At 37.2% G+C, this 25,992-nt stretch overlaps 1 protein-coding gene across 1 annotated transcript in view; it reads left to right on the top strand.

Moving 5' to 3' along the window:
- LOC149090277 (sodium-dependent dopamine transporter-like) overlaps positions 1–25,992 on the top strand; it is a 67,743-nt gene that overhangs the window by 21,484 nt on the left and 20,267 nt on the right. Inside the window, exons 2-6 of the mRNA XM_089233759.1 lie at positions 11,673–12,061; positions 12,163–12,579; positions 13,598–13,729; positions 19,115–19,358; positions 24,786–24,924. Coding sequence (XP_089089885.1) covers positions 11,773–12,061; positions 12,163–12,579; positions 13,598–13,729; positions 19,115–19,358; positions 24,786–24,924 — 1,221 coding nt within the window. The 5' untranslated portion in view covers positions 11,673–11,772. The remainder of the gene's footprint in view (positions 1–11,672; positions 12,062–12,162; positions 12,580–13,597; positions 13,730–19,114; positions 19,359–24,785; positions 24,925–25,992) is intronic.

Here is a 25,992-nt window from a genome sequence, read left to right as displayed (position 1 = left end):
CACAATAAACAAAAATGTATTTCACAAAAAAAAACACGTTCTCACCATGACTACAGATAACCATATTTCACTGAGAAAACTGCAGAAAATTGGGATCTTAAATACCGTAAAACACAGGACATCACCAGCACTTTCGCCAAAAACGTCGCTGCAAGTTGGCCAAATCTGCTAAAATTACTTGAAAACCGATGGATGGGAAATGAAAGGCAGTGAAATGGATTGTAATTCAAAAAAAAAAGTTGTAATATGTAATTCAGAAAAAATGTTTTCAAATATAGAAGATGAGCATTTACAAATTCTAGCCATAAGTACCATGATACAGTATAATTTACAGGTCGTGAAAATTGTCTTCATTTACGGTGTTAGTAAAAGTTATAAATTCAAATAAGATTCTTTGAAAAAACGGGACAATTTTTGTATGAAGTCGGAACAGTCAAAAACACGTGAAAAATGTCAAAACCATATGGTTACATACTCAATGCTGGGAATTAGAGGTCCGTCTAATTGTTTCAGTTATTTTACTTGTAATTGGGTACAGAAAGGTTGAGGAAACGCTGTTGTAGGGCATGTTTCGAGAAGGACCATATCATTCTCTGGGGCTCTTTTATTCCCAAGAATATCGCTTTTCTTCAAAGAGAGGGGCCACCGCTAAAAGTGAAATTGAGAGCCTACCGTTTTTATAATGAATCGAGAAATGCCAAGACACCAAAAAAGAGAAGCGGACACAAGCAAGGAAGGACCGACACATTCCTTAAGTGAAAAAAATACCGGATTTCTGGAAGTGACTTCTAAAATGATTAATTGCGTGTTCCCGGCACGCAAATATGATCGCGCGTTTCACCTCGCCTAAGCTATAACTTTCTTATTAACATCAACTGTAAGTATGTATAAGCTTACATACTCTGGAAAGTTCCCCCAGACGAAATGCCGCCACCGTTCATTATGGGTGAATATATTTAATCGTCAAACAATTATAACATCTCGAGATGATGAGTATAACCGGAACTCTTTTTTTCTTTTGCGAATGTAATCTATCGGTGTTTGAATATGAAGAAAATAAATAATTTAGACAGCTCTTGACCATGAAGTAGGCGAGAAAATTTTTGGAAGGCGTTTTGCTGTATCCTATTTGTGAGGAAGATGTCGCCTAAAAAAATAAGCTGGTCTTGAAGATTCCTAACTCATTAAAAACAATGTCAACATCCAGTTGTTTTGATATCCAGTTCCAAAATAGCTACTGGAAACGGAATCCGAGGACATTAGCTGGAGCCACGTTGGAGAAATGAGAGGATTCATTGCACTATTGATTTCATGCAAGACGTTCATTTTTTTTTTATTAACATGCGTATTTAAACAAGGTGCACATTTCGAACAGTATGTACTAAAATTATAATCGATGAAAGTTCAAATGTTACTTTTGGCAGAAATTGTTTCAAGCAATGCTTTATATATATATATATATATATGCAACAAAAATGTTTCTAGCAATCCTTTAGAGCAGTGATTCCCAACGTGGGCGTTAACGACCCCTGGGGGGGGGGGGGTGACGGAATGTTCCGGGGGGGAGCGGTAGAACCTACGGGTATAGCATAGGATTCTATGGATTAGATTGCGTTGGGGGGGAGGGGGGTGCTGGGAGAAAAGAATTTCTGAAGAAGAGGGCGATGGGACAAAAAAGGTTGGGAAACTATGCTTTAGAGCAAAGAAGTGTTTCTCTGATGGTCCTTTAAGCAACAAACTTTTTTTTTCCTAACAATGCTCTAGACAACAAAAACTTTTAAGCAATGCTGTTGACCATTGGTTCTGAAATGGAGGTGTGTGGACTCCCAGGGGTCCGCTGCCATTTTATTGGGTTATTGGGGGTCCAAGGCTCAATTCTAGAATTATAAAATTTTATGATAAGTTGAAAAAATATATAAATACATTACTTAAAAAGAAACATTTTAATTAAATTTACGCGCAAAAGCACAGTCTGCTACGTTGGTAGACTGCAGCAATAGTATTGTTATGATTTGGCAAAAGTTGTACTTGTGGCGACAGCTTTTGATAGGAACAGGACCGTCTTAAGAGCATCGGGCCAAGTGATTTTTCTGGGGCCCTAGGAGACGAATTCTTGAAAATTTGAACCAGTTCTCATTTTTGTGAGGCCCTCTTCTCTTGAAGCTCCCGGGCCGTGCCCGGGTGGGCACATGCTTTAAGACTGCATTGAATAGGAATATGAAACGTTGTTTTAATTTCTTTGCAGTCCTCCTATATTGCATTGCTATCGTATCCCATTTACTAGTACTCTATAAAATGTCCTCAATTCGCGAACATTCTCGCTGAAAGATGACTGTAGTTTCTGCTGCTATAAATGGGGGTCCATGACAGAGATACCAAGATTTCCTGGGGGTCAACGACTAAAGGGGCAACCGCTGCTCTAGGCAACGAAAATTTTTTAAGCAATATTCAAGACATCAGAATGTTTTAATTAATGCTGTAGTCAACAAATTTTTTTACACAAAACTCGTGGTAGCAAAATGTTTTCTGTATATACTTGTATACAGGGTGCATAGCTACCAGTACGAACCGCATTTTACTAGCAAACCGTTGATAGAAGAGGAATACTTTCAATTAGAAAAAGTATCCAAACAACGTGTAAAATTCAGATGCGTCATTCATGTTGCTAGGGGGTGTTGTATAGTTATTAAAATAAAAAAAAATTAACTTTTCATACGGACACCCTATCCTCAAACGCCCAACTAGAAATGGCAATAATCCGCGATTTTAAGTGCAATATTCGCCGAGATATTCGAAAAGCGGAGAAAAGTTGGAAAAAAAACAGCATAAACGTGAGTTAAACGCATTTTACCCTCATTTATCTTATCGATAGTTATGCCATCAATACCTCATGTAATAAAATGTTTGCAAACAATACTATATAAAAAATGCTATTTTAACATTTTTCAAATTTTTTTTTTTTTCAGAGAGATAAATTACATCGATATATATCGATTTTTTATGGCAAAAGCCTGAGTGGTTTTCATGAAAAGTCTTATTAGCAAATTGCATTTTAGAAGTAATTAGCAAATTGCATTTTAGAAGTAATTAGCAAATTGCATTTTAGAAGTTATTAGCAAATTGCATTTATTGAACTAAACAAGCGATCGCAATTTCCCTCGATGATGTATGGTGAACTTAAGTATGAAGGTATATTTTAAGTTGAACTCATATGGGTATTACTAATATCAATATTACAATGGTAGAATAATTTTTCATTCAGTGAGAGTCAAATTATCGGTCTACCTGTGCAGACCCCCCCCCCCCATGCCATCCTCACGGACCATAGGTTGAGAAACGCTTTTATGATTAACCTGTCGACCTCCAGCATAAAACGTGAATCCCAGTAAACTCCCAATCATGGGCGGAGATACGGGGAGGATATGTATCTGCAACGTCAACGAAGGAGCCTACTGATATAGCGTATACACATGTATATAAATTGACATCATCACATGCTCTACCCCGCCAACCTTTCAAGTCTATCTTGACCTATGCATGCTCCCGATGTATTTATAAAGTTAAATATAGAACGAGAAGTGTTTATAAGAGTAAACACAGTACTCAATAAAATAAACTCTATTGAATGATTCAATGCAAAAAGGCAAATTGATGTTGAGTAAAATGTTAAAGGTTTATACAGAATGTCTCTCACGACTGATGGTTTGAAAGATGGGATGGCAAGAAAACGATGACGGATATTAAAGCCATTCTTGCGGAATATAAATGTGTCAAGTGTTGAGAATTTCGGATACGTCATTCATGTTGCAAGGGGATGTGTAGTTTTATTAACCATCTCTATACGGACACCTCTGAACCAAAAAACCCAATTAGGAAGTTGTTGCCCTGTCTCTCCTGAGCCCAACGAAGTGCAATATTCACAGAGACATTTGAATTCAAAAACAGAGGAAAGTACATCAAAAACCTAACGGGCAAACTAACTCTTCTTTCCCAACTTTCCTGAGATTTTTGAATTATACGAATACAAATACAACGCCACAACAGGCAAAATGCCCAACGAGGTGGCGGCGAGATTCAAATATCTCTGTGAATATTACACTTGGGAATGTGTTATATTTTTTTTGGTGGCATCAGGACAGACAGGGCAACAACTTTCTAATTTGGTTTTTGGAAACAGGGTGTCTGTATAAACAGTTAATTTTTTTTTTAATTTTAATAACTATACATTTCCGGTGTCTGAAATTCTCGACTCTCTTCGCACATTTATATTCCGCAAGAATGGCTCTAATATCTGTCACCGTTTTCTTGCTATCCCATCTTGAAAACCATCAGACGATTGTGTGTGGGACACTCTGTAGAAGGTAGTCGAACTGCGAGTCGAATCAGCGGCAGAAACAAATCAAATAAGAGATCGACAAGCAAATAAAGCGTTTGATAAGGACCCCCCCGATTCGAATCGGGATTGACGCGTCATCATTCCACGATGACTGGCATCGTCACCACCACCATCAACGTTGTGGTCTTTCCGTACGAAGATTTTCCAAGTTTGACGTAAGACCTTTTCTCTATGTACTAAGTTATTTACGATCTCGTATCTGTTCGATGTGGTTATTTTGCTCGATTTTTTATTGTCTTGCCGAATCGTATAAATGAAAAAAAGTAAAAAAAAAAACACACACACAACCTCCAAATGGAATAACGTATGTCTTTTTTCTCGTTCACTTCCTCTTTAACGTCGTGTTTACTCTCACCGGCAACTGACTGCTCTAGTTTTTTATACGAGAGAAAGACTGTGAGAGACTCTATCAACTTCTCAAGAGATAACAAAGGGGCGAGTCGTTATAACGCGGTTTTTTGTTTTTTTCACTCCGTACGCAACACCTTCTCTTCCGCGTAATAACGCGTTGATAAGTTATTGTAACGACTCTATTTCGTTGCGTAATAATAACAGCGACCGGAAATCACATATTTGACTCACATTTACGCGAGATATTTATAGAAATGACAATTATTGTCACAGTGCCATTGTAGGGCGCGAAATTCATATCGTGACGGTTTTCGCATAGTCATTTCTTTTCTTTTCTTGAGCGGTCGTAAAATCAAGATGGAGAGAGACCCTAATAAACGCCAGGCAATTAACGTCACCGAAAAAAAACCCGTAACTGAAAGATAATCCCGTCACCAGATGTGGGGACTGGTTCCGAGCTGCTACTAGAGATACGTGTGAATTTATGCGGTAAACTTACATCGGAGTGTTAAACTGTGCAAAACCTGCATTGACGTCATAAGGCCAGTGACACAGAGAAGTTTTCGGTTCTGCGAGGAGATTCAAATATAGAAATTCGTAAAGGTTGAGAGTGCTCAACCATAACGAGAGGAGAGTGCGGGCCACTTCATTGATTTGAAAAGCTACCGCGTGATCTGCAAATGTGTTGCGGGCGTAGTGGAAATGTGTCGTGGGCCACTTGAGTAATCTGGATCTGTGCAGCAGATAACTGAAGTGATGTGGAACTGCACTGTGGACAGCTCGCTTAAGTTAGTGCCCGAGTGGCATGGTGGTAAGATGCTCGTCTACCATTGTGAAGGTTGTTGTCAGGATCCCGGGTTCGAACCCAAGGGAGGAAATAGATAAGTTATTTTCCTAACGAACTCGAGGCGACCACCGATAGACAGCGCCTTCACTTCCAACCCATCTCACTTATGGCAGTAAATTGCAATATAGCGATATGGCCAGAGTTGGTGTTTGGTGAAGTAGCTCGCTTAAGTGATCTGGAAATCCGCCACGTTCCACTTAAGACATGTGGGAAATATGTTGTATTTGAAATATTCCGCTTGAGTGATTTGGAACTGTGCCGTCTCGGGTAACTAAAGTGATTTGTGACCTGCACTGCGGGCCGCTTAATTGCTCTGGAATTGTGCCCCAAGTCACTAAAGTGATCTAGAATTGTACCGCAGGTAACTTGAGTGATGTGGAACTGTACCGTGGGTCACATAAGTGCTCTAGGTCACTCGAGTGATCCGTAAATATGTAGTTTGGCTCATTGTTAAAAAATTAGGTTTGAAATCGTGGTCCATATCACATGACTCCGAGGGCCACATTTCACTCGCGGCCGATTGAGCTTGTATTCTTTAACCCAGGTGTCCAATCTTTCAGACACGGTGGGCCAGATTGAGACTTCCCTCGAAGCCCGTGGGCCACCAACTCATGTAATTCAATGGCATCTTAATAGAAGGCACCAATGGGGCTCCGAGTTAAAGCGAGTTGAATAAATATTTCTCTTATTGATTGTGAAATAAATTCTATCAGAAACTACGAAATTATTTCTCGCATTGATTTATAAGTAATTTTTTCTCACTTATTCTGAAGTTATTTGTTCCAAAAATTATAAAATTATTTCTTTCTATAATTATGGATTTTCATCAATTCTGGAATTATTCCTTTCATTTATTCTAGAATTATTTCTTCCTTCGATTCTAGAATTATTTCTTCCATCGATTCTAGAATTATTTCTTCCATCGATTCTAGAATTATTTCTTCCACCGATTCTAGAATTATTTCTTCCATCGATTCTAGAATTATTTCTTCCACCGATTCTAGAATTATTTCTTCCATCGATTCCTCATTGATTATTTAATTGATGATTTCCGATGATCAATTCCGAAATTACTTTCCATCAATTACTATTAATTACTATCCCATCAATTCCAGAATAAACGCGTTTTTATTCTTTTCAACCTTTTTCTGAAAATGATCGGCGGGCCACGACAAAAAGCTCCGAGGTTCAAATGTGGCCCGCGGGCCATAACGTTGAAGACTCCCGCCTTAACCGTTCGGGTAAAAGAAATCTTTAAAAAAAGATTGTCGTCAATGTCATAATGGCCTGAATACCGAGCGTGAGTCAAACGTTTTGCACTATTTGCTTACGACGTTGAGTCATATAAACAGTGCATATCACCGCTGGAAAGTTAACCTCTCTTTGCCAGCTTTGGATGACGAGGAATGAATCCAAGAACTGTCAGAAAGATGGCTTCTTACGACCGTGCGACACGATGGCATATACTTTGGATGATGAATGCCTTCTCTCTTAATCGGGGGCGTCGGAAGGGTTTTGAATTTGTAGTTTGTGCTCGTCTTGATTTTTGCTTAGGAAATTATGATTTCTGAATCAATTCGCTGGATGTTCAGACCCATGCCATAAATTTTCGTGGGTGCTCGAGCGTCCACAGCACCCCCGTCTCCGACGCCTTAATTTCATAAATAAAAAAACGTGTAAGTGACTAAAATATAGCAAAGCTTTTGACTCACCTCAACGTAACCAACAATAAATAGAAAATGATTAACCCTTAAAGCGCTCTCATCATCTGTAACCTTTTCGTATCTGAGCCAAAACTGGCTATAATAAAAAAAATTATTTTTTTGTTGATTTGGTGTTTATTGTGTATGTCGAAATGCCCTTTAACTAGAGAAAAAAATTAATTAATTTGAGTCGATATTTTTACTAGGACCATTTGAGTTAGGTACACCTGATGTTTTGACTTGCCCATTAAAAATGAAGTACCGGAGAGAAGAGGATAGATGGTGAGCGTAGTCTGCTGAATCACTCTGTGATGATTTCGATTGCTTTTCTTAACCTTTTTGCTATGTCGAGGAGGAATTGACATCAGGAAAAACCTGTACTTCATTGTTAGAACTTAGAGAGACCGAAAGTTTAGGCACTAAAAATTGTAAAAAATAGGCAGACAAAAAAAGGAACTAAAAATGCTTAAATTAGGCGCTAAAAAATGGCATTTGTAAGTAAATGGAAAAAATAACGAAAAGAGCGAGCTACAACGTTAAGTCCTAAAAACTGACTGCATTTTTTTGTCTGTTTTTATAATAGTTTATAATAACTGCATTATTATTAGCCAACCAAGCTAAGTTGATATTATACAAATACAAATACAAATACAAATACAACGCCACAACAGGCAAATTGCCCAACGAGGTGGCTGACTTAAGAACATCATGGATCCCCGAGCCATTTTTTGGAGTCCCTACCTACTACTGCTACACCACACATGCAACCCCCCCCCCGCGGAACCCCCCAATGAACCCCCAACGAATCGGTACATGCGGGAATGTGCGTGTACGTGTAGTGCAACCTGACGTAAAGTTTGTTTAGTTGTAATGCTTGTTATGTGTAGTGCTGTCATCTGCCCCCAGTTTTTCTAACTATGAGTGAAGTGTTATGGTTGAATTATTTACCGTTGTAGGACTGTTGCTCTCTGTGGCGAGACTTTTTAACGGGGAGATCGGCTCGCATTTGCGCCTTGAAGTTGGGAACCACAGAAAACCAACTTCAGCCGACCACCATCATGTTAAAAAAAAGTGTTTGTGATCCCTCAAGGTTAGATAGGAGATGATTCACACAACCAAATACTATAAATAAGTAATTAGCTAATATGCAAAATAATGCTGGCTAAAAACTGAAGAATAATGTTTAAATCATAAAAATGGGTTTTCGATACGGATTTATTACAATAGCAACAACATATTTCTCAGAATTTTCAAACGTTAAGCTTTGTATTCACTCACTCCCACTCTGTAGGAACCATGATTCACGGTTTGACAATTCTTGGGACTGTCACCGGTCACATATCTATCTTCTGCATATAGAAACGTCCTCTCCACTTGTCAATACAAGATTTATCGAAAGATTCATCCAAGGCCATCTGGTTGGCCTTTGTCATTCACGAGCTATTAGTTGATTGTTGACGCCGTCCATGTACGGTGCCTTTCAACATATATATATACGCTCCAAGGTTGAAATATTGTATCTGCTTCCATAGCTTAGGGTACGTCCATAGTGCACCGCTTCCCGCTTCTCGCTTTATTGCTTAAACCGCGGCAGTTGTAGAAGGCGGGATGATCCCGCGCGATTCTAGCCGGTGGTGGTTATAGTGCACCGCTCGCGGGAGCGTCTGCCTGCATGGGCAGTTGGCATCATGGAGCTATCACGTGGGGATCTATTGTGTGTTTTTGTTGACAACAAAAAATATTTATTATAAAATTAAACATGAAAGAATGACGAATGTACATGAAATGAATAGGACTCGCCTTGAAGTTGCAATGGGTTTAGTGTAATCACTAATTATAGTTAATTAATTAATTGATGATAAATCAGCGATTTCGCTTTTAGTGCCACAACAAATTTTCGATTAGAAAAACGAAAATTAATCGTTACAAAATTCCGTTTGATTTAGTTTTATCGTTAATTAGTTTACATTAATAATAAAACTAAATCATGATCGATAATTAACTAATCAACTAATAACGATAAAACTGAACTGGCCGATGAACTGACTAATTAACGGCAAAATCCGTTGGATTTCGTTTTATCATTAATTAGTTTATTAACGATAAAACTAAATCATGATCAATAATTAGTAACGATAAAACGAAATCCAACGGTATTTTGATTAATTAACGATATCGTTTTCATTACGTCAACTAATTAACGATTAGTATTAACAATAATTAGGCGTCATAAAAACTCCGTTGGATTTAGTATGATAATTAATGATCCCTAATTAATTAACGATTTCGCTTATTATGTCATAACTAATTAACGATTAGTATTAGCAACAATTATCCATCACAAAAACTCCGTTGGATTCAGTATAATCGTTAATTAACCTTAATTAATGACTAACCAACGATATTGCTTTTATTATGTCATCTAGTTAACGATTAGTATTAATAATTAATCGTCACAAAAACTCCAATTGGATTCACTATAATTGGTAATTTTCTTTAATTACTTAATGATTAACGATTTCGCTTTTATTATGTCATAATTAATCAACGATTAGTAATAACGATAATTGATCGTTACAAAAACTCCGTCGATTTACTATTCCATTATAAAACGAACACTTAGAGGAAAGTATCCGTTTAAAACTGCAAGCGGTGAGCCGGTCAAGCGAGAAAAAGAAATAACAATTCATTCTGGTTAAAGCGGGTAAAAGCAGTTTCAGCCGGTAAAAGCAGGTAGGCGGGCGCACTATGGCCGCCCCAATGAGTTTTCACGATCTTTTTTCAGCCGCGATAAAGCGAGTAGCGAGAAGCGGTTCACTATGGACGTACCCTTAGATGGTAGAGCAATCGTCCGGCAAGCGAGAGACCGGGGTTCGAGTCCCCGTGGGGGCAGTGATGAATTTTCTTCCTTTTAATCTTCATCTCCACAAATAACCAGTCTTTCGATGAATCTTGTATCTATCTTCTATTTACAATACGTGAGCAAGACATGATGTGGAGAAACGAAAAGGTACAAAAGCAAGAGGAAAAAGCAAAATTAATGAATTATTGATTAATTGTGAATCAATTGTAAGTAGGATTTAATTACAACTCTTACAATCTCGATGTGAGTTTGACGGAATAGATTGCTATCAGTATAGCGCGCGCCTATAGCAGAGATAAAACTTCTTTGTCCACCAAACCAAGTCTTTTATCTCTCAGATACTTGCTTTTATTCACGTTTAAATGAGGTTGGATAAAGGGTTTCTAATAAAAAAAATAAATCTATAATTATATTAATTAATATTAAGAATTGTGCAGATTTTTATAAGAGCAATTCTTTTTAAGTCGTCAATGTTCAAAATATGCAAGTTATATATACTGAATATGGCCTCCAAAAATTCATGGATAAACATAAAACAATGTCGGAATGAGCATATTTAAGGCAGGGAATTTTATATACAATAAAAAATTGAAAGTAGGTAAAAAAAAGGCATTTATGGCATTTTGCCAGAACTTCAGGGCTCTAGTTTATAACAACCCCTTACGATCATAGAAAGGTCCCTGTAAGTTTGGTTTCTTAGCATAGCGCATAAGCTATACGAAAAACGTAATCGCTAGCATCCAGGGGCCGTCCTCATGAAGCCTCGGGAAAATCACATGGCCTGGGGGGGTAGGGGGGGGGGAGTGCCCATGATGCTCTTATACCACCTCCCTGTTCTCATTTCTTCACCAAGGATTTTGACGTTAACAAGAACGTACTTTGCTGGGGTAAACCCTTATTATGTGCTAGTGCGCAGTTGTCTTTTTTTATGACTATTATTTCTCTATTTTCTGACAGGTTTTGCTTGTACAGTACTGTATTGAAAGGGCGTACATTGTTGAGTAGTGGTAGAGTGCTTACCTACCCCAATGCCATTTTGCCAGGGATTGTGGATTCTCTCAAATTCAGATTCTTTGTTTGAACTACACCTTTTTCCCGATTATATTCAATTTCCAAGTCTGAGTTTGATTGCCATTTACCATTCACAAAAGACAACTAAAAAAAAAATTTTTTTTTACTCAAGCCGTACTGAGAGCAGCTTTTCTCCGACTATTCCCGCAGCCTAAGGATTAAAGGGGCTTCGAAAATTTTCTCCCATTACTATATTGATACCTTTCCACAGTTTCGTAATTTTCTGATTGGTAATTAAGGCCGTTGACAGCTCAGAACAGACAAACTTCAATAATGTACACCTTCAGTCAATTCTAGACCGAATCCTTCGAATACAATGTCTTAGAATTGTGTTTGAAAATCGCTGAAATATCTGGACACGATTATGGTATTGAAAGCGTTCTTTTAAGACCCAATACTGAAATGTCTTTATCATTTTTTTCTGTCCTGTGTGTATCAAAGGTGCTGCTGGATGAATGAAAGATGCCCGAATTGCAGCGGTACCACAGCCGCTCGATGAAGAAGCGGCGTTGCTTGAACTCTTAATTCCGATCGTTGTACGATGCCCGTGCATCAGGAGCTGTCCTTGCGTCCATCATCGTCATCTTCATCGTCGGAGCCCTCACATCAGCAGAAAGTTCCATCCCTCATCCACCATAACGAGGAGCCCTGCGATGCAAACCAAGAAGCATCTGGGCTCCAACAACAAAGGACTAGTCGCCAGCCATCACTGTCAGAAAACTATGTCAACAGGTCTTCTAATCAAGGACCACCCACAGAGCACCAGCAACAGCCACTTCTAAACAAGGACAACGGTTATCATTCGTCGTCCAGTACGCCAAAGACCGCAGGTAAAAAACAACCGTTCTGACGAATCCAATGCTTGATTCTGATAGAAAACTCTAATGATAAAAACTCTATTTTGATAATACTACAATGTAATGTTTTGCAGACGTGTTGTGTCCGGTGAAGCTGAACGCCCTCCCGTCGACGACAGAAACTTCTGCCCCGGCGAAAGACGCCAACCAGGAGCTCCTCCCTCTGAGAGATGGACACCGTAAAGGTCGCAGGAAGTCCTCGGACGGAGAGGTCCGTCCGCTCACCACCGAAACGGTTGTGTCCGTCATCCAGAGGAAGCTGTCGTCGAACAACAGCAAGAACTCGGCTGCCGATGAGGACGACGACGAGGACTCCTCGGCCGCGGCGAGTCAAAGGCTTACGGCCGACCACGGTCACCACCAGGAAGGCCGCAGAGACAGCAGGCCCACGTGGAGCAAGAAAGCCGACTTCCTGCTGTCGATCATCGGCTTCGCGGTCGACCTCGCTAATGTCTGGAGATTCCCTTACCTCTGCTACAGGAACGGCGGAGGTAAGATTTAAATATTCAAAAATATACACATAGTTCACACCGCTTAATGTGATTACAGTGGGACTCATACAGTTTCTGATAACAATAACAGATTTATAACTAGATCCGAAAAAAAGTCCGGTTGAAATCACGATGACCACATGTCCCGTTTGATCGAACGGGACGTATAGAACCTACACAATTCAGTTTTTCTTTCCCACATAACAGGTTTCAAAATACTTCTGAGTTAGGGTGTGGGCCTCTACATCGCAGTCTCGTTCAGCATAAACACATTTTTTAAGGCAATGTTTCTCAAACTTTTGTGGCCCGTGGCTCCTCATCCTCAGAATAACCCAGTAGATGTATACATCCATAAAAAGAACTACTTCAAAGCACTGAAAACAGGAACACATCAGTATCGATAGCACGACGCAACGCCCCTATAAAATTTGGTGACGCCAATAAAACTTCGAGTGCCGATCCGATCTCACCGTTTAAAAAGACTCGCCACAGCATTAAATGCGGGAAAACCGTTTTACCCGCGTTTAACGCTGTTTTTTCTCAACTTTCCTCTGTTTTTTGAATTCGAATATTTCAGTGAATATTGCACTTAGAAACGTGAAATGTTTTTTTTTTCGTTGGCATCGGGAGAAACAGGGCAACAACCTTCTAATTGGGTTTGGGGCACACGGGGACCACATAAAAAGTTTTTTTTTTCTATTTTAATAACTATACAACCCCTTGAAACATGAATGACATATCTGAGTACTACACATTATTTGGAAACTTTTTCCAACTGGAAGTACACCTCTAGGATCAACGGTTCGCCAGTAAAATGTCATACCTCCTGTTTGTTATGCACCCTTTATATACGTCTGTAAAAAGTAGAAAAACGAATGCACTTGTCCTCCATATTGGGGGACTGTTCTAATTATAATTTCAAATCTGCAAAAATGATGATAAGCCAACGTGTAGGCTGATTCTTTATTGTTGCAAACATAACTTTTTTTTTTGTTTTCGTTTTGTTTTTTCCCCGCAGGCGTCTTTCTCATCCCGTACCTTCTCATGTTAGTGTTCGGAGCGATGCCACTCTTCTATATGGAGTTGGCACTGGGGCAGTACGTGAGGCAGGGGCCAATCAGCATTTGGAAAATCTGTCCACTTTTCAAAGGTAAGAAAATATCATTTCGATCAGAAAATTTGTCAATAGCCTTTTTTTTTCCTTTAGCCAAATTCTGCTGAACTTTATTACATCAGGAGCATACTTGAAACGGGTGTTAAGTATCTCCTTGGTTGATGGGATCCGGAAATTTGGCCTGCCCAGATCGTAAGAGTGACTGCGTGAGTGACCAAGTGGTTCGATGAGTGACCATGTGAGTGAGTGACTATGAGTGACCAAGTGAGTATGCGATTTACTGTATGAGTGAGCGAGTGACCGTATGAGTGACCAAATGCGTGTGCAATTGACTGTATGAGTGAGTGACATATGAGTGACCAAGTGAGTGTGTATTTGACTGTATGAGTAAGTGACATATGAGTGACCAAGTGAGTGTGCAATTGACTGTACGAGTGAGTGACATATGAATGACCGTATGAGTGAGTGACATATGAGTGACCGTATGAGTAAATGAGTGTGAGTGACTGTATGGGTGAGTGAATGATCCCATAATCATGAACGTCATGAACATCAGGTGGTTGGTATTTCAGGGCAGTCGTACTTCACCAGTAAAATTTTAAAGACTGGTGGTCGGACGAAAGCGGAATATATAACGCTATAATTTCTCTTGCGATACCTGTGACTGTTTTGAGAAATTTATCGCGTCCACTCGTTTCTTCATTTCCAGATCGTGCAAATAATCTCAGAGAGGAAAATTCTCAACTGAAAAAGATTTTCGCCGTTCATCAACCACCGAAAATGGCATTATCATTGAGTAGTATATGATAGAACTCCTTTAAATACCTTTGTAAGCATTTCAAGATATGCTAATGCACTACGGGCGTTTGGCATACAAGAAGAAGGTATTTTGACATTCCAACACTAGCTTTTGTACATCATTCTTCAAGACCATCTCCACAGTTGAAAAGTGGGCGCGGTAGCTTAGGTCGATAAGATACTCGCCTAAATTGCCGAAGCATGTTTCGAGGTTTCGCGAGTTCGATACCCTGTTCGCAATTGTCAGAAACTTCCTTGACACAGGGGTATGACAGAAACGACGACATATGACCACAGAAAAATGCTATCGCAGCGAGTCCCACATCGAGGAGTTAGTGCACCAACCTCTAGGTGAGGATAAAAAAAAAGGCTGAAGTGCGGAATCGGCCATTAATTGTAGGTCCCGGTCTAATTAGCCCTCGTGTGCAGAAAATGACCGTGGTGCGACAAAAATGATCAAAGGATCAACATTCAACAGTTGAAAAGTTTGTTTACCGTGGGTGCTTCACATCCTTTCTCAGAAGAGCAAAAGTCATGCACAGTCAAACAGCGTAAAATTATGCTGAAGAATTTTGAAAACGGAATTCTCCAAAGTATGAATAGAATTGAGACAAGACAATAATATGGGAGATATGTCAGATTTGTGTTTGTGAAGCTTGGGTGTGTGTGCCCAGCATTCAGTGTGTTTTGTGTTCAGTAGGTGGTGCCATCTGTCTAGGGCTGCAACTAGATACTGTCTCAAATGGAGCATGGAAATGTTATGGGCATCTTTTTCTTTACCACTTCATTGGGCATTTTGCCTGTTGTGGCATTGTATTTGTATTTGTGTCTGTAGGCCTATTTGACATAAATCATCGATTTATTATTTCGACATAATGACAACCCCCCCCCCCTCAAAACAAGGTGTTCGAAGACGAATCAACCCAAGTCACAGAAAATGAAAGTCTGCAAGAAAAGAAGAGACAAATTTCATATCACTGTATTTTCCCGAAGGGGTGTTGTGGAGAGAGTTTCGCTGCACACATAGAAGACAGGTTGGTTTGAGAAGCTTGGTTTTAAAAGCTCAAAACCACACGACACTCCACTTTCGTCCAGCCCGTCATCTTCTTTCGAATTTCAAAGCTACAAAGAACGACTGCTCACAACTGCAAAACCACCTGGTGTTCATGTTTACAGCAGAAGTTCATGACACATAACGAAAACTATCATTCTCGGTCTAGCCATTTACTAGAGGTCCTCTAGGTAGATTCGCTGATGAATTTATACTTCCGCCAAACATTCATGGTTAGGTAAACACTGGACACGACCGCACAAATTTATGATATCGGGTCGAAAAGTTACACGGTTGCAAATCGAGGATGAACAGGGCTTTCGTGTTCCTCAGTCATATTTGTGATAGTGTTCCGCATACGCGGCGGCTCTATCAATCCTTTCCGGCTCGTGCACGGACATAACGTTATCCACACCAGTTTGCGGGAAAGTATGAGGAAGATGAGCTCCCTCTCTCTTTCACATGCAACACGGGCCGGGAATATTTACAACTAATGTCAATCCTAAATCAAAGTTAACTGCCAGAGCCACATGCAAAGGAAGACGAGAGAGAGAGAGAGAGATATGGTGGGAAGAGAGAGAGAGAAACTTATTTAAACCAGGTTTTACGACCCGCTGCTACTACTCCGGGCCTTAATCGAATTCGCTCGGCTGCGCACACGCCAACCAACATGCCAGCCGGGGTACATTAACGGTAATGCAAGAGGGAACTACTACTACTACTACTAGTAGATATATATATATATATATATATACGGAATTAATTTTATGGAGAAAGGGTTTTGGGGTTGGAAAATGGAGATTTCCAGAAAAGTGTGTTACTGGTGGTTCGAGATAGAACAGGACCGTGAGAGAGAGAGAGATGCGAAACACATAAATTGTATTAGCCGAAAGCTCAATCAATTTAACGGTGAAAATCCTCCTCCAAGCGATGGATTCAGGTGTGGATACAACAAGGGAGAGAGAGAAATTGTGTTTCTCTTGGATGTCTCTCTCTCTCTCTGCGTCGGTTTCGCTCCAGAGTAAAACCTTTCTTAAATGACTTCACTCGGAATATTTATTATTTTATACTAAGGGGGTCTTCGATGTACTCACCCATCATCAGAACGAAGGAAACAACGACAAACGCCCCATCATAAGGCAAGAAAAGTTACTAGTAACCACCAAAAACAATGTCAAAGGCAAGTAAATTTGCTAATGTTGTACGTGAATAGCCAACGAAATTTCAAAAGATAAGTAAAGGTGCCAGTTATAGCAGTTAGAATTGTCAAGGGCAAGTGAAGTTGCCAACTATCGCTAAAATTGCTGAAAATCACTAATCGCGAAAAATGATGGGTACTGCAAGTTAAAATATAATTTGACAAAAAAAAAATATGATTTCAAAAATTCTCAACTAAGCCTTGTTGAAAGTGGGGGGGGGGGGGCATTTAATTAAAAAAAAAAAGTTGAGACGGCAATAATTACAGAAATATCCCGTACAATACGGGTCATATGGGTCACTTTTTCTCTACAAGTTTCTGGCCCGCGGACTGAAAAGGTTTTGCTCCCCTGTTTCAGACCATAGCTTCTGGCTTGATCAAACGAGCTATGATTACTGAGCAACTTGTGATGTTCAGGCTAATCATTACAGGGGACTCATGGGAACTCCGAGTCAGCTATTTGCAATCACCGAGTGCTTCTCTTAAACCCCCCCCCCCCACACGCACACACACACACACACATTTTGTGCCGAAACGGGTGCTGCTGTACAAGGTGTGTTCTGTAAGAAAAAAAAATCGGAAAAAACATGAATACAAAAAAAACTAATTTATTCTGTTTCAAAATATCTTCCCTCACATGATGTGCGATGGTCCCATATCGTTCAATCCACGTTTTGGAGCAAGTAGAGAAGGCTTTTTTTTCTAGAAACTGCCTCAGTGAACGCTGCACAACTGAAATTTCTACCAGTTCACGACGCTTTCTCGATATCTGTAGTAATATGTAAATGCAATATTAAAATCATGCCACAGTCCGGATCCATGCGATATCTGGCTGTTTCCAGTATGAAAAGCTTACTAAGGGAGAATTATTAGTTATTTTAGTATTAGTAGGGTTCTCACCGAAACAGCTTCCAGGAAAAAGCCTTCTCCACTTGCTTTGGAAAGTCGATTCAAAAATGGAACCATTGCATATCATCTGAGGGATAATGTCAAAGATATTTTGAAGAGAATAGTTGTTTTTTTTTTCCTGTACCTACTGTATATTTGTTTCTTGTATGATTTTACTCCAAGCTCTTATGGAAAGCACCTTGTATTTAAAAGCTTTCATCTACACATTCCGTTGAATTTATTGTTTTAAAACTCATTTTTTGCAGAAAAAGTAAGTTAATGAAAATGTATGCATAGTTGCCAATTCTCAGATTTGAAAAATCTCTAGTTTGTCACGTCCTGAAATATTTCTAGCCGAGGAAAATGTGTGAAGCAAATAAGAGGGGAAAATAAGGGGTTTTTTTGGTGATAGCCAATGGTTGGTGACCACATGACCTGTTTTCTAGGCATTACCTCCGTATTTACCTCCCGACTTTTTTTTTGACAAAGATCTCCCGTTTTTTCGACGAAGCCTACTTGAATCTTTGTTCACTGGAATCAAAGATTAAAATTATTTTCCCAACTTATAAATTATGTTATGATAATTATGTATAAATATTTATGAATATTTTTTAGCTCACACATTTGTCATGCTAAACGTTTTTTCTCCCGTAGAATTCATTTTAATCCGGTGTTTACTGATTAGCAGTAGAACTCTTCGATTCCCACTATTGGAATTTTTTTTTTCTGCGATTTTCACAATAATTGGTGACTTCGTTCACACATTTTTGGCATCATACCTGACGACAATTTGCGATTTCCCGTATTTTTTGTAGAGGAAACATGATCAGCGTAGGACTGAGGGACTTTTCAATTTTTGCAAAACACACTTTGAGGATATTCCTATTAACACCAAAGAGGAATCGGGAAACGAGAATTCTCGCTTTTAAAAAATAAGAGTTGCATCGAGAAACGAGAATTTTCGTGTTACACTCATGGTGGGTGAAGCAGTACTTATATAAAGCGATATATCTTTACATCACTTTATATAAGTGAGACATTGAGTAGTTATTTAATTATAATAAAAATATCATTATTATATTATATAATAATTATTAATAACATTAAGTATAAAACATATAATTTTTAGAAAAAATAGCCCAATGCAAATGTGTTAAGATACGAAAAATCGGAATAATCTGGTTTTTCCGATCTAAAGATTTCCATAAGGCTGCAAAATCTCAAGCGTTGGCACTTATGTACTATAAGATGGTTTTTCTTAGATATAAAAGGATGTTAAATAAGATACCTTTTCCATTTAAATGAAAAAGAAAGAGAACTGTGAAATTTTTCACGAAGTCCTTAAACGATCCCAAATTATTGATCCCAATCTCTCTTCCATATTACTGCTCACACATACCTGATTTATCGATATTCCTCTTGAATTGCTTAAGATGCACGAATTTGAACGTCTTCCAAGCCGTAATAATTCGTTTATTAATCGCAGGCGTGGGTTTCTGTTCGGTGCTGGTTTCTTGGTACGTCTCGTTCTACTACAACGTCATCATCGGCTGGACCATATATTTCATGGTGTCATCGATGACGGAAGAGCTTCCCTGGTTGCGATGCGGCAACGAGTGGAACACGGAATTCTGTTGGGGCGGCACGGGCTACAACGAAAGCGCTCTAAACGGAACGGATGGTGACGGAATGCCCAAGAACAGGACTTCGCCTGCCCTCGAGTTCTTCGAGTAAGATTTTTTTTCTTTAGCTCTTTTGCCATTAACTTTAAATTAATTCTCATAATTTATTTTGTAATAATCTAATTTTTCCATCGAGATCTACCAAATAACACTTGATATTTTTTCCCTTTTAAATAACAAATAAAAAATACACTAAATACTGTATAAGAAAAATCGTATATTTCTTCAGATTGCGCCAATAACTATTGCGATAAAACTACTTAAAATTAGTTTCATTAAAAAAAATTTATAGTGTATAATTCGTATCGAATCTTCAGAAATTACTCTAAAATGCATTGAGTTCATTCCTTATTTCAATTTCTTTTGTAGTTCAGAAAATTCCTATCGCTTTTATCATTTCGATTTTCAATATTTCGCCAAAATTAGGGTGTTTCTTTAGCATTTTGAAGTTAAGGGGTTTTTTTTTCACATACAGAATTTTAGAGAATTAAGAGCAGTGCACTATTCAAATTTTGATATTTGTAAGAAATTAACTTTTTGTTTTATTGTTTTTGAAGAAAACTACTCTTATATTTCAATACTACATGATGTATTTCTTTAATATTTCGAGAGATATCGAGAAAGGTTTGTTTAGTACTTCCAGAAAAATCTATGCATTTTCCCATTACGAGATTAATTAGGATATTTTTTGTCACTTCAAATTACATTACGGCAGTGTTTCTCAACCTATGTTCTGCGGATCAGAAGTGGTCGGTGACGGTGATGCATAAGATCCACTGGTAGATTTGATAATTTAATTCTAATTGAATGAAAAATTATTCAGTTATGAAACTGATATTTGTAATGCGTATATATTCTCTTACTTTGAGCGACCATATTTCATCGAGAAAAATACAGGAATAGTATCTCTAATCGTCGCCAAAACATGCAATTCTCAATAAAATTGCCAATTATTGCTGAAATTACTGAAATTGAGGGCTATTACGCAATGAAAAATAATGCATTCAAGTTATTTAATAAAAAGTTATTTTTAATTTCCATTTAAGTTATTTATTCAAGTCAAGAATTTTTATTTAAGATATTTCTAAACGTTAAAACCCCTGGTGATCACAAAACTGGTGAAGAAAAAAACACGGAAAACTAGGATCTTGAATACAGCAAACTACAGGACATCGCCATCGTCCCAAAAACTTTGCCATAAGTCGGTAAAAATCACCAATGAGAGGTGAATGAGGGACTACTAAAAACCGCAGTGAATGGAAATGCAGTAATCCTACGAAAAAAAAGTGAAAAATTATACAAATTTGTGTGAGATTGATATTTACATTCATATTCCCAATCATAGTAGTTTATAAATCATCATAGTTTCTAAATTATGAGATAATTTATCTACATTCACAATTTTATTAAATGTAACAGATTGAAATGCCGAAAGCTTAGTTGAAAACACGGAAGAAAATTCGGTCCAAACAAAAATACAGGAATGCTCCGTTAAAATACAGGTGTCATACAGCCACACTGATCAACAAAGTGGTCGGTCGAAATATTTCATAAATTTTACTTGTCCCTGGTACAAAAAAAATGAGAACGCTGCATATTAAGGTATTTTTTTACTTTATATTGCAATTCTGTTCCACCCAATAAATACATGGACGCATAAACGATGGACAACTTCAATAAATTTATCAAAGTTGTCAAAAAAAGAAAGAAAGATTTACAACACAATAAGTTATAAAATCTTTCGATGACAATGGTTACTTAATTTTAACAATAGCTATCAGAATCGAATTCAAGTATGTTCAAATATTGCTTCCGAAAGCTGCCGTAAAAATCAAGGTCTCTTCTTCAATCTTTCTCAACACGCTGACAAAATGCAAATGTTGCCATATTCCCCGGGAAATGTCGATAGTTAATACTCGATAATCCATTTATGAATAAACAAATATAATTCCTTCCTCCATCCCGAGAGAAAAATCCGGCCATGGAGTGAAAAATCCGTCGGCATTTATTTTCTCCGTCTTCGTCGTCCGTTTTCCGTTCGTTAAGCTTAATTCCAATTAATGAGCACGGAAAGTACTAAAGTTGCGCAAAAGGCGACGCCGGCATCTTTTCTATCTCTTAATAAGGTACGTTGACTGAAATCCCTTTTAGTTAGGGACCGGAAAAGACACATCCGGGATTTATAATAATAAAAAGAAGAAAAAAATCTTATTTCTCTTCTTTAATTACTCGTTTAAAAGCGCTTAATTTGTTCGGAAGCATCCGAAACTAAGAGCCTCTTAATTAGACACACACACTGACGTGTTCCCCTCTTTTTTTTTACGTTAAATGCAAGACAAAATGGGATCTTAAATCTTTTCGGACAAAATAGGCTTTTGTTCCTCGTAATAAGACGATAAAAAGAAATTCTTTCTTATTTCTTGGAATTGTTCCGCCGTCTAATAAATTGCATTCTTAGATCTTGTTACTTATTATTGCTTTTTTTTTTCCTACATTTCTTATTTCTAACCTTAAATTGAGGCAATGAATGAAAGAAGCAAAGGACAGAACTCACACACATTAGTATGTTGAATGACCAGCCGCAATTATGCTAATAAATGACATTGATATTAATAGATACCCATTAAAGACACAATGCTTTAACATGCGATCTCTTTACGACGAATAAAAGATATTTATTTTTATTGTTATTCTCGCCGTATTGATACGAAACCTTGAAAAATAATGGCGAAGCAATTATGTAATTTATACTGTATTTTTCAATTTTTTTTTTACACATATAAAACTTGATCAAGATTGGCACGATATCATTCTATTCGCCATCTTTTTTCTTTGTAATAAATCGTAAAAATTGATTCTTTTTGCCTCCTGAAACTCATTAAAGTTTGGTAGAGGATATGGATTTCGTGAAATTCTGTAATTTACTTACATATATAAAGAGTTTTTTTTTTTTTATGGTTATATCCGCAAATGTTGTTATTGTAAAAAGAAGAAATGAATATATCTGTAGTTATATTTTTTAACAATAAATAGTAATAATATTGCTACAGAAGGTATTAGAAAATATTTTAATTAAGTTTGTTGTAAAAAAATATCGACGAGCTAATACTGAAATCGTTAGAAATGAAACGAAAATTGCTCTCAAGGAATACTCAATTTTTATCGGAATAATAGTTTTTTTTGTCGAAATAATGAGGAAATAATAAAGTACGTTTGACGAAATAATGAAGAAATAATAAATTATTTTCTCGTCGAAATGATGAAGAAATTTGTTTTGGCGAGATAATGAAGAAAAAACACAAAAATTTGTCTAGAAGCCGTAACGAACTATAAATGTAATTTCCACCGAAACATAAATTTACTTTGTTTAATTAGAAAAAAGCCGTGCATTTAAAATCGTATATTTTTTCAATTCCACTAGACAAATAAAACTTTAATTTTCAAGCATCGCATTTGTCTGAAATATCAAATTGGAAACTTATTTAATTTTTTCACCGACGTTATAAAGTTTTTGAAATTTTTATATTAATGTTCTGTTGAAAAATCTTTTCGGTGAAGAACATACTGTGAAATTTTGTTGTTATAACCAAGGTTGACATTTTAAAGACCTAAATATACAAATAACACTATACAACAAATTTTGAAATTTTTTTCTGCGTCCTGAATAAAAACAGTCGATTCCTATATAATTTGGTGTGCTGAACACGAATCTGACCATAAAAAAAGCTGGATTGGATCCAGTTTTATTTGTAATTGCACATTTACAGTACATAGTAGTACACATGCATTGAAACAATGGAAAAAATGATAAATATGCAAAAAGCAACAACCTGAGTATATAGAAATCTCGAAAATGTATAGACACACAATATTAATATACATAAGAACACAACAAAAATGCATAGAAACACAAATATATTACAGCACTATAGCTCATTCATTCTTAACCCTTTCAGACACTGGTGCCATAAATGTGTGGGTTGCTTTTTCTCACTGTAGGAAATTTTTTCACACACGACGCACACTTTGAGAAAACACTGACCTATGAGAATCAGCCAGGACCCAGAATTATTGACGTTATAACCGAGATGTCGTTATAACCGAGTTTGACTATTTTGAACTAACAAGTGAATTATGAATATATTGCCTATCCTTTATAATGGCCCGCTGTATGCCTCTAGGGGCGGGACAGCAATATATATGATTGATCCTTTATAATGGCAAAGTTTTATCTGAATCTGGACCCATTATATAAGATATCATGTCATAGCGCATGATCTGAATAAAAATTCAAGTTCATCATCTCATTATAATATAGAGAAAAAAAACGTTAATTTTTGTTTCTACTTTCGAGAAATATTAGTCCTTTGAGAGAATATTCTTTCTTCCCGTCAAGAAGATGGGTATATTGAAGTTTGTAGGACACAATATTAAAGTTTGAAAGCAAGAAAATTAAACCAACATGGCTGAATTGCACAACTTGCAAAGAAATGTGTGATACAGAATTTAAGTGTATGTGCATTCAAAAAAAAACAGTTCTCTATCTTCTTAGAATGAAGGTGATTGTATAAGAATAGCTTCCTTTATCAATCAACTTTGATTTAATTTTTTTTGTTGTGAACTTATTTCTGAATCTAATTTTAAAATAATTTTTTAAGGTTTTAATCTAATGGTTTCTAAAATATTTATAACCAAACTTTTAAAACCTCTCATCATGACCTGGAGAATATTCTGAGAATATCTCGAGGTGATTATACCAAAAATTGTTTTGTTGTAAATGTTTCCGACAATGAAAACTGATTTATATTTCAAAATATAAACAAAATTAGTAAAAAAATTTAAATTGTTTTCAAGAAAAATGAATATATTCTAGATTATTCCCCAATTTTTACATCCAGGAGAATATTCTCAGAATATATTCGTTCTCTGAGAATATTCTCACCTTACATCTCTACATTATAAAGACTTTTCTTTTCTTCCTGGCCTATTCCCAATATAACGACCTACGAAGACCATTGAATACAATATAACGTCCTGACTCAGCGTTGCCCGGCCTCTTTTTTTTTTTTTTTTTACAAAGAGGCACAAAATCAGTGCTCGACCTTTGATTTTTGAGAATTCGGTGCATAGGCGTGTACATGAAATTATAATTTTCTTTTTTAACCTGGTAAAGTTTGATTGCAACTGCTTAAATTATAAGAAAATTATATCATTTTTCTATTTCGTCCAAATGTGAAATTAGAGCTAAATTTTTTTGTTTTAATTTTGATATAATCACCTGTCGATGTCCATTTTTGTGAACGCTATATCGACGCCCCATCCACAGTGGAACGGGTCGTTGTATTTTTTTTCCCCAGAGTAGGGAAATTTTTCACCACGTATTTTTTCAATTCTTTTTCTCGTTATTTTTTAATCTTTCTCCTTATCTTTTGATTAATGTGTCTCATTATGGTTCATATATTTTACCCTGCGCAGCCGAGCAGTGTTGGAGAGGCACCTGAGCACGGGGTTCGACGATTTAGGTGCACCGAAGTGGCAGCTCGTCCTGTGCGTCTTCTCGGTATTCGTCATCCTGTATTTCGCCCTCTTCAAAGGCGTCAAATCATCTGGAAAGGTACCAGTGATCCATACAATATATTTAAAAATATTTCATTCATGTTAATAATCATATCATATGTTGTAATATAGGGTCCCATAAGTTCATAAATAGTTTAAAAATTCATAAAAATTGGTAGCCAATTGTCCGGGGAAAATGTAAAAATTTTTGTTCGTTCTTTTTTTTTTTTCTTCTTTTTTGACAAATTAAAGTGTTCCAGACTGCCGCAAAGCTGGTCTGGAAGAGATCTCGGCAACGGGATAAGTCCAGTGGCAAAGTTCTGGCGTCATTCATTCAGATGTAATTGGTGCATCTAAATGTGGTTTGCGATAAGTTATTCTTACCAAAGAGGTAGCCGAAAAACGTTAGTTTCGAGTTTTGTCGATAGATACCACTAAAAACCAGTACAGTGGTATTGATTGAACCTGAACATTTCTGCAACTACTTCAGTGTCTGAAACGTTCGTAGATGATCGGCCGGTGATTCATAGCTGAGGAAAAATGACTTCACCAATAGTGGTAAGCTACGTTATCCACCAATGTGGACTTCACCTTATGTAAGCGCCAGTAACAGCAAAATTCAGAAATGGGTAGTAAATCACACACCCTGCATTTTATAGGACTCTGATTTGCATATTTCTGGTCATTTGCATTCGTGCAGCGCTCTCTACCAACGGAAGTTTAAACTAATTTTTTTTTTTCTATACGAAAAAAATCCTCCTTGAGAATAATTTTTCAGCAAACCGCATCCAAATATGCCAATTTCTTCCATTTTCATGAATTTTTAAATTATTCACGACTTTATGGAACACCCTGTATTTTAAGAAGATGCCAACAAATAAGATAAATACACCCTTTCCCACACCCGGTATTGCATAATCATTACTCATTAAAATAATTAATGAAGACTCATTATATAAATTTTCGAAATTTCGTTGGATATTCAAAATCATTTGTATTCCTTTATACAGAGGGTGCACAACCCTTCCGGGTCAGATATGTGATATTGCTATCACTCGCGGGCCAGAAACTAATGTGTATAGGTTGACTATATGACCCTCATTTTACGGATCATTTCTGTAATTTC

Source organism: Pholcus phalangioides, unplaced genomic scaffold, assembly GCF_987345545.1.
Source record: "Pholcus phalangioides strain wild (caught in Gottingen) unplaced genomic scaffold, Ppha-v1.0 ptg000001l_1, whole genome shotgun sequence".
NCBI classification, from domain to species: Eukaryota; Metazoa; Arthropoda; class Arachnida; order Araneae; family Pholcidae; genus Pholcus; species Pholcus phalangioides.
The sequence above is the reverse complement of the archived record's forward strand: the minus strand, read 5'-3'. Positions and strand labels throughout refer to the sequence as shown.